The 14,103-nt window shown below is 28.8% G+C and overlaps 2 protein-coding genes across 2 annotated transcripts in view; one reads left to right on the forward strand and one right to left on the reverse strand.

Annotated features, from left to right (window-relative positions):
• The window catches only part of LOC129944451 (breast cancer anti-estrogen resistance protein 1), a 159,453-nt gene that overhangs the window by 59,691 nt on the left and 85,659 nt on the right, over nucleotides 1–14,103 (forward strand). The gene's annotated exons all lie outside the window — the stretch shown is intronic.
• On the reverse strand, nucleotides 7,124–8,912 carry LOC129944452 (uncharacterized). Its single transcript, XM_056053886.1, has 2 exons — nucleotides 7,401–8,912; nucleotides 7,124–7,274 (listed from the first exon to the last, which is right to left on the reverse strand). Exon 1 carries the CDS (start codon nucleotides 8,841–8,843, stop codon nucleotides 7,578–7,580), a length of 1,266 nt encoding a protein of 421 aa, XP_055909861.1. The 5' UTR covers nucleotides 8,844–8,912; the 3' UTR covers nucleotides 7,124–7,274; nucleotides 7,401–7,577.

Here is a 14,103-nt window from a genome sequence, read left to right on the forward strand (position 1 = left end):
TGTGTTATGATGTGACATTCGATATCATCGCATATGCATATGAGATGGGAAAGGAAATGGGTGCTCTGATAATTTGATGTTTGAAATGAAATACGGTACCGGACACATGGTTTTTTGAAAATAATGGGTGTACGAGTTATATACCTAGTTTTGCAGATGATGGTTTTGGGTTTTGGGCTGTGGTGTGTATGGAAGGGATACTTAGGTATACATTTTGATGAAAGAGCATTTGACCTTTTTGGGGTTATCAGCAACAAAAATATGTCCATATATCGAATTGATGAAGGATTAGATGGAAAATGAAGTGGGTGTTTAGTGTTTACACAGCTGAGGCTTTTGTTTTATGTTAACATTATTTAAGAATGGTAGAAAGATTTATTTATTAAAATTAAACAGTTTTCCACACAAGGGTGTCAAGTTAGACAAACTAAATTCACCAATCAAAAAGTCGTACACTGGTGAAAATTGTCCATGTTTTCTAAGATTGTTATTGGTGCCTTGCTCAGCACTCTTCAAAAATGAGTAAAGTATTTTGTCTTGAAACGTTTTCTGCTTGATGTAGAACGTAAAGGAACTTGTCTTCTAGTACTTGAACGGCTATAAATAAAGTTCAATTGTTCCAAAACTGATGGTGATATGACTGAACCATTGATTAATTTTATAATAAAGCACAGCTGAATGTACTCTCTGTGTTTAGAAAGCTATGGAAGATTTATGAGCGTGAGCTTATGATTGTACGGTGGAAGTTCCAGCCTATTGGACCATGTAAAGAAACGGAGGCAGATGCGCATGAATCTTCTTTGTACTCCTTCTATTCTGTTTATATGGACTGAATAAAGGGAGCCCATATTATGCAGCCATATTCCAATATTGGTCCTACAAATGTTATATAAAGAAGTTTAAGAATATAAGGGTCCCGAAAATCATGTGAAAACCGTTTTATAAACCCGAGTGCCTTATTTGTTTGTTTAATAATATAGTCATAATGATTTTTAAAAGCTTGGTCAGAGAAAGTAGAGAGTTTAGCCAAATAAGAAGAGTCTAATTGATAATTGAAAGTCAAAACATTTTATTTGCGTGTAAAACACATTGATTTACATTTGTCTATGTTTAGTAAAAGCTTATTTATAAAACACCATTCGCGAAAACTATTTAGATCATCTTGGAGTAAACAGTCGTCAAGTGAGTCGATACGTTTAAAAAAATGTAATGTCATCAGCGTAAATTAAAAGAGATGAGTGTTTTATAATAGAAGGTAGGTCGTTAACGTACAAAATAAACAGTAAAGGTCCTAAGTAGCTACCTTGTGGTACGCCAGAGTTGGTATAAAAATATGATGACTGCTCAATTCTAAAACCTACGCTGTATGATCTACTATAAAAGTACGACAAAACCCAACTAACACATTTATCGTTAAAGCCTTGGGATTTAAGTTTTGAAGTTAACGATTTATGGCACCATTTATCAAAGGCCTTACTAAGTCTGTGAAGACGCAGTCCACTTGTTTCCATTTTTTCAAATGAATCTAAATAAAATAAACTGAAATGAAAGAAGTTAGTAATTTTAAATAATAATTTTAACAAATAACTTAGGGATGACGGACAGTTTTGAAACTTGACGATATTTTTGTATTTCATTTTTAGTACCCTTTTTATGTAACGGTGTTATAAACGAATTTTTCCAAATTTCAACAAAAATTGAAGATTTAAGCGATTCATTAAAAAGAATATGAAGAGGATATCAAAATATAAGAAGGTACACCATCTGGACCAGGACTATAACAAACGTCAAGTTCCGAAGCTTTGCGAACGATTTCATCTTCAGAGATTCAAATGAAGGACATTTTGTGAGGGGGCCAATGTCTCAGGCGTTTGACAGAAGATCGCTACTCCGAACGTATCTTTAAAAAAATTTGCAAACATATTTGAAATTTTTTCAGCGTCATGGCTAAATTCGTTGTTGATAAACATGCAGTTTGGATATTCGTCAGTATTTCTCTTACTATTAACATAGATCCAAAAGTTTTTTGGGTTGTTTTTTATGTCAGCTTCAGTATTTAAAATAAAGTCATTATAAAAAATGTCTGAATAGTTAATAAACATATTTCTTAGCTCATTGTATATTACCAAGGCATTATCAGCTTTTGTTTTAATATATTTAATTCAGGCCTTGTTTCTTTTACTAACTTCCCATAGGAAGTCATTGTAATGGGTCCGATTTGTCAAATTTGACATTTCTCTACGTTTCAAGGTCCCTAGAGTCGAAATAAAATGTTTTTAGAAAGATGTCTGTGCGTGCATGTGTACGTCCCTACGTTCGCTACGTTTTTTTCGTCGTCCATAGGTCAAGAACCAGAAGAGATATCGATTTCAAATAATTTTTTTTATACAGATAAAAAGGAAGAAAAATGCAGAAACGGCTCTCAAGAAAATTACGTGGGTGGTTTTTTTACCATAGCAGTTTGAAAAAAGGTGAACATTTTGGTTATCCCTAAATATCTTACGAACCAAAAACGCTAGAGACTTGAATTAAATTTTATATAATATATTGTAACGTGATTTCAAGGAAGTATATTTTTTGAAAAAAATCTATTAAACAGTTTTTTTTATAAATCAAAAAAAAAAATGAAAAACATGTGTCAAATACAAAATTTTACGACTAAAATATGATTTCATCTCAAAAACAATTTTGTGTAAGGAAGAATAATGTTTTTGACATCTGATAAAATTTTGAGAAAAATCGAATTGACAGTTTTTTTTATAAAAAATAAAAATCTAAAAAAAACATTACTCAGAGTTGGTAAAAATTGAATATCGATTCATATATCGTTTCAAATACTTAAAATTAAGGCTTCAAACTTATTTTATCTTATAGAATTGACAGTTTTTTTTACAAAAAATAAAAATCTAAACAAAAAAATTAATAAAAGTTGGTAAAAATTCATTTTCGACTCAAATATCTTTTCAAAACTTTAAGATAAGTGCTTTAAGGGGGTATTCTGGTCTAGAGACATGAATTTTAGGTAATTTTTGAAGTGCTGTAGAAAAAAGCAAGCAACAATTTTATAACCAATTTTTGTATACATTATTTATTCACATTAAAAGCATACAAAAAAAATACAAAAGTAAAAAAAAAATCAAAATTCCGTTAGCTTTCAGCTGACGGAGTGGTGCGTCTCAAAAATTTGGTGCGTGACCATACCCGCGAATTTAACTCTCCTAGAAATCTGAAATCAAAAACTTAAAAAGATTATAAATCTACAATAACGTCGCAATGTCTGGAACTACGGAAAAGTTACAAACATTTTTTTTTTCAAAATGGCGGCTGTCTAAAGAAAAATACAAAAAATTTACCTTTTTTTTGAACATTCTTCGATTTGTTAAAAATAGTAAAAATTAAAATTTGGGGATGGCCGTAGTTCCGGACGTAGACAAATGCCTAAAGAAGACTCTCTTAAAATTTCATGTAAATCGGTTCAGCAGAACCTGAGAAATCGTGGGCATCAGATTCAAAAAGACAGTTCTGAGAAAAACGCGTTTAAAGTACCCCATTATGTCTTTTGTTCTATTAGTTGCAGCCCAACCGATTTGGATGGCTGCTCAGCAAAATACTTATTTCTCCGAAAATAATTTGAATTTGGGAAAATCCTCTCGTAGACATATTCTTAAATAGTTAAACTATGAAAATATGAAAAGAAAAAAAATCGATTTTTTTAATTTCTAGACCAGAATACCCCCTTAAGCTACTTATATCTTTTAAAAAATATTGTTGTCAACATTCAGTAAAATTTTGAGAAAAATCGAATTGACAGTTTTTTTCACAACAAATAAAAAAAATTAACAAAAGTTGGTAAAAATTGATTTTTCACTCAAATATTTTTTTCAAAAATTTGGGATTGTGGCTTCCAGCTAATTTTAACATACAAGAAAAATTGTTTTCCACTTTGAGGAAAATCAAATGACTGATAAAAAAAAAATTACTAAAACTTGGTAAAAATTTACTTAGGACTGAAATAGCTTTTAAAAATTAAAAATATTGTCTTCATTATTTCACAGAAAATATTGTTTTCTATATGCAGTAGGTTTTTATTTAAATCCAATAATCCGTTATTTTTATAAAAAATAAAATCTACAAAAAATAGTACGCAAATTTGGTAAACATTGATGTTCGGTTCTTGATATCTCTCAAATCAATTTCATTTATCCAATTTGTAAAAATTTAAAAAATGGTACTAAAATTAGTATAAATTTGTTTTCGACTATCAATCTATTTAACAATACTAGATTTTCAAACTAACCTACGAGTATTTCTTGATATGAAAAATATTGTTGGTAATTTTGAAATTTTTAAGAATAATTCAATTGACAACTTTTTAACCCAACACAAACTTTTAAGAAAGACAAATCGACAGACTGGATAGGAAGTTATCAGTGTGGTTCGCATCCAAGCCTTTTTTTTTAATTATTCGAACCGTCAAAATTATCATTTTTCCTTATACATAATTTTGTATCTGAAGATGATCTAATTTTCGATCGTGCAATATTCGTGTTCATACGTAATTTTTCAGTTTTTAATTTAAAAATATACTGTTGGTTGAAAATAGTTAAATTTTATACAAAATTGGTATAACGCTAAAATATGTAAATGTATAATTGAACTAAATAGCATTTTTGGTAAGTAAAATATTCGTTATTTAAAAATTTGTTTGATCTGTGAAAAAAAATGTTCATCCCGAATGTAAAATACGCAAAAGCCGAGAAAAATCCAAATTTTTAATTTGATCAATTACAATATTTTCCAATAGGAATTAAAAAAAAGTTCGACCTCAAGACTTGTACTTTTAAAATTTTAATACGCAATTAAGAGGTTTTAGTTCATTTACTCTAAAATTTAATTTTCTATGGCTTGCATTTGGATCAATGAAAATGAACATCTCAAATTCTCGGTTGTGCATCACCAACAACCACCTCATGTGGAAAGATCACTTAAAATTTGTTAGTCATTCAACGACATTTTAAGTTTCAATGAATTTAGAATTTGAAAAAACTTTAGTCATGACTTAAATTATTTTCATCAAATTTGTATCTAAAAAAAAGAGCAAATTTGCAGGTTCTTAAGAAGAAAACTCGGATAAGAGATTATCAGATGTATATTAAGTTGCCTTTAAATTCCCAAAATTGGCCTTCAATTTCATAATTAATTTTTGTTGGCCCACATAAATAGTGAACTTTGAAGTTATTTTTACTTGTAACATATAGGAACTATACATTTCGACGGTTGAGAAGTCGAAAAAAGTGAGTACCCCCGATTCCGTCTGTTTGTCTTTTTTTCCTGGCCCCAAAGTATAAACAATTGTGTAGATTGAAATTAAGGTTTTCAGCTCATTAGAGTATTAGCAGTCCCCATACAAATTTGTTGTTTAAAATATGTGATTTTTTTAAAACTTTCTCTAAATTTTGTGTTCTTAATTTGGCTTCTTTCTACTAGAAAAACATATTTTGGCACTGCTTCGGAAGGGTACCTCTCATAAGACCTTTATTTTTTAAGCTTTCTCAAGAAGTAGTGGACCGATTTTAATAATCTTTTCTTTCTTTGCAAGCTCTTGTCAATATTTCAATCATCAAATTGACGGTGATTTTTTATGATCAAACATTTTTTTTATATAAAAAAAGTACCTATTAATTTTGTTTACAAAACTCGATATCTCAGAAAGGGGTCAACATTTTTTAAGGAAATTTAAATGCAAAATGTATATTTATAAACACTTTATTTAGTGCTTACCAACAATATTTTAAGAGAAAATTTAAAATGATTTTCGAAAAAAATAAGTTAATGTAAATTGTTTGCATTTTATTTCTTTCAAAATTGATTTTATGTTGAACAAACCTACTTTTGAAATGAATTTGCTTTGGATACCCCAGAACTGAGATTTAAATATGAATTTTAATAATATAAATGTCCCAAAAAAAGCAAAAGTGACACTTTTGTTAAACTAATGGCTAAGTGAAAAAACATAATAAACGTTTCATATCAGTTGATATGAAAGACATTGAGTCTTGAGATTTGAAGTGAAATGAGATTTTTAAAAGTGTAATTTGTGAGTGCTACAAAATCGTTTCTTTCGAACTTATTTGTTTACCTACCTTAATTTGTTTTAATTTAATTTGTTTGGGAAATTTTGTACTTAAATGAACCTATTTTTTCTTAAATTCAAGAATTAAACATTTTTACTTCTACAATTTTTAAGTTTTGTTGACCCCTTTAAGATCCCTATGGGAGGGTGTCTATCTTCCCCCGTTTAGGTGGTAGGGACAATTTAAAATGGAAAAAAAATAGTTAAAAACTAATGGTAATACTTTTGAAAAATTACACTTTAAACCTTTTTTTAAACTTTTTTTTCACAAATTTTGAGTTTAAAACATTTTTTTTTTTCAAAACGTATAAAACTTAGTTGAAAGTACTACCAATATTATTCAATAATTGTGGGGAGATATACACCCCCCTCACATAGTAAAAAATTATTGTTTTAAGCTCTTCTATACAAATCAGTCATTAAACTTTGTCGCCTGAGTTATCGTACTCTCCCCTTGATAACGATAGTAATAAGAGACTCACGAAAATTTAGTTCGAAAAAACTACGTCAAAAAAAATTACATATCAGATTCTCTCTCATTTTCTAGATTTGAATATTTTATTTTTGGAAAAAAGATACTTTTTAAAACAATTTCTTACATTTCTGAGTTAAATGCACCAAAAACATTTTTAGCTTTCGTGTTTTAACTCTTAAATATTTCATATTTAGAAATCTGTTGGAATCTGGGAATGCTTTTATATGTAGGGAGTCATCTAAATTAAAAAGTTAGAATATACCTTGCTAAACAACAGTGTTATAAAATAATTTGCTTACTAAAGTTATTAAGCAATTGAAATGTGTAAATATAATTTAAAAACACACATTATGTTGTTTAAATTTTGTTAGCCTTCTTCACAAAACATTTAAGAATATTTGTAAGCGGTGAGTAAAAACTCATCTAAGTTTGTGACAAATTGATTAAAAGTTTGGATCCGCCCTTAGGTGAATGTTTAATTTTCTGTTGTTGTATGTGTTTGACCAATTCTTTTTTAATACTTATTTATTGTGTTTTATTAGGCTCTTTTGGTCTTTTTGTTTTTTGGAATGCGAATAAATAAATTAAAAACTATTCCATTCTTTTACCCAACGTTTCGTAAGAATTCCTTACTTCTTCAGGGGATTTTTTTGTTCTTTATTCAATCTGTTACAAATATACATATAAATACAATTAATACATTTTAAATTTAAAAATATTTAGTACTAAAATTTTTTAAATTATTTTAAATACATAATTTTGTTACATAAATAAATCATTTTACTTTCTTACACTTGTATGCAATCACATTATAATTGTTAAAACTCCATATTGCATCCTCCCGACAGCACTGACACAAATTTAAAATAAATAACAATTACAATATAAAATAAAACAAGCAAAAAAATAAATTATTAAACTATACGATAAAGACATTTATATCACAGCTTAATTTTAAGGTACTTGATGTTAAAGTGCTACAGCATAGCTTTGTTTGATGTTATCGGTGTCTTCTTTTGTGTTCATAGTTCTCTTTATTTTTTGTTGAATACGTAAACTCTCTAGTGTTAGTCTAGTATTAAGTTTTTTCTCTTTATCCAATATTTTTACTCCCTCGAAGTTCACCGAGTGTCCAGTTTCTGTTATATGCTGTGCAAGCCCTGTAGTCTCTTTGTTTTTCCTTATATCTGCTTCGTGTTCAGTTAATCTAATACCCAAATTTCTCTTTGTTTGACCTATGTATACTAGATCACATTGTTCATTCTCTTTTCCATTGCATTCAATTTCATAAACCACGTTGTGTTGTTGTTGTTTTTGTATTTTAGATTTTGTGTTCGTGAAAATGGATTTAAGTGTTAAGTTTGATTTATGGGAGAATGATATATTCTCTTTATTTATTATTTTATGTAAATTTCTATTATTAGTTAGGTTTGGAACATATGGTATTGAGAAGAACTTTTTTTCTTCTTTATTATCAGCTGTGGTTTTTGCGTGATTGTTGTTGTTTTTATTAGTTTTTGTTTTTAATTTTTCTGTTCTTTTTTTAAACAAGTTGTTTATTACGTAGAATGGGTAGTTGTTGTTTTTTAATATTGTTTTTATTTTTCTTATATTTTCTGTTTCATATTTTTTGTCGCTAAGATCTAAAACTTTGTTTATGAAATTAAATGCTGTGTTAATTTTTTGTTTTATTGGTTGGGTTGAATTAAAATTGATCATACGTCCAGATGTAGTTGGTTTTGCATACCAATTGTATAAAATTTTGTTGTTTTCTCTGTGTAGTATTAAATCTAGATATGGGAGACTATTGTTGTGTTCGTTTTCAATTGTAAACTGGATTTTGTTGTGATATAAATTGAGTTTATTAAGGATTATGTCTTTTTCTTTGACTTTAATGATAGCAAAGATATCATCCACATATTTTGCTATAAATTTAATGTTTATACCGATGCTGTTCAGTTGTTCTATAGTATCGTCTAAAAGATTATCCAAAATAACGTCTGCAATTGTTGGGGAAAGGGGGTTTCCCATAGGCATACCGAATGTTTGTGAATAAAATTTTTCGCCAAATTGGAAATAATTATTGTCTCTTAGACAAAAGTCCAAAAGCTTTAGAAACTTTGGTTTAGGTATTTTTGTGTGATTTTTTATTACATCCCATTGTTTCATGATGTTTTTAATGGCTAAATAAGTGGGTATGTTGGTAAACAACGAAACTACATCAAAAGAAACCATGACGTCATCATCGTCTAAAACCACATTAATTAATTTTTCTTTGAGTTGGAAAGAATTTTTGATGTTATATTTTTCTGATATGATGTTCTTAACAATTGTTCCAAACATAGAATTTCCCAATGAAGCAAAATGGCTTCTTTCATTAGGTGACAAATTTGCTTTACCCATTAACTCATCTAATTTCTCACCAATACGCATAATCGCAGACATAGAACAAACCATCCAAACAATAGAAGATGACACAGAAAAAGAAGTTACAAGATCAAAAATTGCTACCAAAATATCAGAACATAAAAGAAAACTTAAAAATACACAAAATGAAAAGTTTATTCTAAAAACATACCAAACAACTAAAAAATTTCTATCTACACAAAAAGACAATATTATAATAACAAAAGCAGACAAAGGTAATAAGACAGTAATAATGTATAAACAAGACTATGAGCAAAAAATGAACAAACTTCTCGAAGACAAGAACACATACAAAACGATAAGATTGGACCCAACAACAAAATTACAAACAACAAATAATACACTTGTAAACGAACTTTTCAAAAATGAACACATCGATCGCTGGCTGAAAAATAAATTGCACTGCTCAGCTGCTATAGCACCGAGACTATACGGACTTCCTAAGATCCACAAACCCGATCTACCATTACGCCCAATATCATCATCCATGAATGTTCCCTGTTTTAGTCTATCAAAACACATTGGAACAATTGTTAAGAACATCATATCAGAAAAATATAACATCAAAAATTCTTTCCAACTCAAAGAAAAATTAATTAATGTGGTTTTAGACGATGATGACGTCATGGTTTCTTTTGATGTAGTTTCGTTGTTTACCAACATACCCACTTATTTAGCCATTAAAAACATCATGAAACAATGGGATGTAATAAAAAATCACACAAAAATACCTAAACCAAAGTTTCTAAAGCTTTTGGACTTTTGTCTAAGAGACAATAATTATTTCCAATTTGGCGAAAAATTTTATTCACAAACATTCGGTATGCCTATGGGAAACCCCCTTTCCCCAACAATTGCAGACGTTATTTTGGATAATCTTTTAGACGATACTATAGAACAACTGAACAGCATCGGTATAAACATTAAATTTATAGCAAAATATGTGGATGATATCTTTGCTATCATTAAAGTCAAAGAAAAAGACATAATCCTTAATAAACTCAATTTATATCACAACAAAATCCAGTTTACAATTGAAAACGAACACAACAATAGTCTCCCATATCTAGATTTAATACTACACAGAGAAAACAACAAAATTTTATACAATTGGTATGCAAAACCAACTACATCTGGACGTATGATCAATTTTAATTCAACCCAACCAATAAAACAAAAAATTAACACAGCATTTAATTTCATAAACAAAGTTTTAGATCTTAGCGACAAAAAATATGAAACAGAAAATATAAGAAAAATAAAAACAATATTAAAAAACAACAACTACCCATTCTACGTAATAAACAACTTGTTTAAAAAAAGAACAGAAAAATTAAAAACAAAAACTAATAAAAACAACAACAATCACGCAAAAACCACAGCTGATAATAAAGAAGAAAAAAAGTTCTTCTCAATACCATATGTTCCAAACCTAACTAATAATAGAAATTTACATAAAATAATAAATAAAGAGAATATATCATTCTCCCATAAATCAAACTTAACACTTAAATCCATTTTCACGAACACAAAATCTAAAATACAAAAACAACAACAACACAACGTGGTTTATGAAATTGAATGCAATGGAAAAGAGAATGAACAATGTGATCTAGTATACATAGGTCAAACAAAGAGAAATTTGGGTATTAGATTAACTGAACACGAAGCAGATATAAGGAAAAACAAAGAGACTACAGGGCTTGCACAGCATATAACAGAAACTGGACACTCGGTGAACTTCGAGGGAGTAAAAATATTGGATAAAGAGAAAAAACTTAATACTAGACTAACACTAGAGAGTTTACGTATTCAACAAAAAATAAAGAGAACTATGAACACAAAAGAAGACACCGATAACATCAAACAAAGCTATGCTGTAGCACTTTAACATCAAGTACCTTAAAATTAAGCTGTGATATAAATGTCTTTATCGTATAGTTTAATAATTTATTTTTTTGCTTGTTTTATTTTATATTGTAATTGTTATTTATTTTAAATTTGTGTCAGTGCTGTCGGGAGGATGCAATATGGAGTTTTAACAATTATAATGTGATTGCATACAAGTGTAAGAAAGTAAAATGATTTATTTATGTAACAAAATTATGTATTTAAAATAATTTAAAAAATTTTAGTACTAAATATTTTTAAATTTAAAATGTATTAATTGTATTTATATGTATATTTGTAACAGATTGAATAAAGAACAAAAAAATCCCCTGAAGAAGTAAGGAATTCTTACGAAACGTTGGGTAAAAGAATGGAATAGTTTTTAATTTATTTATTCGCATTCCAAAAAACAAAAAGACCAAAAGAGTGTTTAATTTTCTGTTATTGTATAATATTAAAGAATTCAAAACCAATTAACAATGACACCACCACTTTCAAAACCTTCGCTTTTTTCCGATTGTTCACATTGATTCTTGGCCATGTTTTTATTCTTACAGTTTCGTTTTCTTATAATTATGAAGAAAACGATAGCAAAAAAAATTTTAATCTTTTAACCTAAATTAACGCTTCCATATTTAAAATCGACTTTATTTCCATGGCTTAATTCTAAACACATCGTTCATCTGCTTTCAAAACTAATCTAAATCACTTTCCTTTAAGTCTCATCTATACATATAACGAATCAATTACCAAGCCTAAAAAATAGGTCTATCAGTTAAATCATCTCTTTAATTAACTACATTTTACGGTTTTAAATTATGATAAAAAACAGTAGGTACCTACCCTAATATCCCTAAATAAATAAAACGTGCTTAACGTATAATATTTAAAAACAAAAAACACACAAATTAAGGACCCTTTTGGTAGATATTTTTTTCTTTGAGTGAAAAGAAATACTAAAAGTATATTACCCCCTGCCTACATTCATTCAGTCAGTCTTACAAAAAATCCCACACTACGTATCAACTCTAGTATGTGGAGTTAAATTTATATTTAAGATAAGAGCAGGTAGGTTTTTAGTGCAACCACACATTTTATTTCTTGAGATTTTTATTTTCAAACGGACCACATCAAAAAAAGAAAAAAGGAATTAAAAAAACAAACTGATTTCATTCAAAAATATTGAAAATTGTTATGCTTATTTCTTTCTTGGCGGAGCGGAGGAGCCGAAATAACCAACCGGTTTTCAATTCATGATGTGTGATATTTATTTTTTCACAAGAAATCCAAACAAAATTTAAAAAAACAACACATTGGGTATAAACATCACACACATGATTCGCCAAACATAAGACACACAAAATTCAAAAAAACTTACATCGCATTTTTAACCAGCAAAAACTGTGATTCTGCAAAACGACATATCCTTTCCCAAGAAAAGATACTCAGTAGTATTTTCACTCCGTTCCACAATCCACATCTCGTGTCACTCAACTCAATTGTGTGTTTCTTAATCTTAACTTCTTCATAAACATAAACGAATATTTAAACTCAGAGCATTATTCATGAGTTGTGGTTTTCCTAAGAAGTAGTAAATTCAATTAGGAGTTTTTCAAAATGATGTTAAAGACATAATACTTAGTTAAGATATCAAATATGATAAATATGGGCTTCCAGATTAAATTCCGTAAAAATTCTTTCAAAATTGTTTCATATTTCAAAAGAAGTTTGGATAACTGATTTAAACCCTATCTTAAACGCTTTGAAATGTTTGGGTTTTCACTTGCATATGAATTAACAACATAAATCCGAATCATCCGGTTAGAATCGGATATCCGTATCAACGTTCATTTTCAGTAGTGTTAAATTTATATTGATTTGAAGTATCATAACTTAAGGTAATTTGTAAAATTAAGTATTTTATAGCTATAGATTGGGCTATTTAAAGGTACATTTTTGGAGATGATATTTTAAGCAAGAAGTTCTTTAATTGAAATGAAAAACGTTTTCGTTCAAATTTGAGTCATAAGAGGTTCGGCGGATAAAAGGAGTAAGTGTTCTTCGACTTTCGAGGGTTTGTGTTGAAGAAGGGGCGGTCGACTTAATGCAAGTTCACCTAATGGAGGGTAACTGCTGTTGTTTTGTCGTAATTGTTACTTAGTGTATGCGCCACAAATTAAGGACAAGTTATCTTTGTGATTGTTGGTTTACACGCTCAAAATCATTTTCTTATCTTCAAAAAACATTTATCTTCAATTTTTTGTATGAATTGAAAAATGTGAACCGGATACAGCAAACTTTATAAAAGATAAAAAAGCATTTTGCTGCATTTAAAGTTAGACAAGTTCTGTAACGTAAACATTATATCGTTTAAAATTGTACGCATTTTTAGAGTCGACTTCGAATTGAAAAATTATATAGAGTTAAATTTTAATGTTTAAAAATTTGCCGCGGGTGATAAACAGGATATCAGAAAGCTCTCTAAGTTCTTCCAGAATCTTTAGATTAATTAATTAAAAGTGGTCATGCCAAAGTAGGACTCGAAGTGCAAATCGAAGAAAAAACATCTTTGAACGTTCTTAATTTTTGAAATATATATGCTTTATTAAGGGAACCATACTTGAGAAGCTTATTTAAGAAGAGGACGAATAAAGGTTTTTTAGAGAGATTGAGTAAGTAAGGGTCCCAAAATTCATTTGATCAACATTTTCTTAGTCACATGAAATCCCTAAATTACAAAAAATCTTCAACAGAGAGAATGAGTTGTTTGCAGAGAAGTTTCCCAATCTAAGCAGTTCTTTTTACACTATCCAGGTATTTTTAAACAACGTAAGAATCATACATCGATATAATAGTTTTCAAAAACTAGGTGCTTACTTGTTGCTCCTGCCTTCTCAAAACATGATCTGATTTTTCTCACTTTTAATTTCAATATAATTCGACCCCCAACAATTTTCGAGTATCGAGATTTTAAAAATGTAAATTATTCTGCTCTTGAGCGAAATGTTTCGATGATTGATTGGGATAGACTTTACTCTATGCCTTTTCCCAACGATCAAGTAGAATTTTTTCAAACTAGCATTGAGTATCTTTTTAACACGTATGTTCCCCTTAAACAAACATTTTTAACACATCGGTCTCAACCATGGTTTACTCCAGAAATTTCCTCTCTCATGTA

Source organism: Eupeodes corollae, chromosome 2 (genome assembly GCF_945859685.1).
Source record: "Eupeodes corollae chromosome 2, idEupCoro1.1, whole genome shotgun sequence".
In the NCBI taxonomy this organism is placed as follows: Eukaryota; Metazoa; Arthropoda; class Insecta; order Diptera; family Syrphidae; genus Eupeodes; species Eupeodes corollae.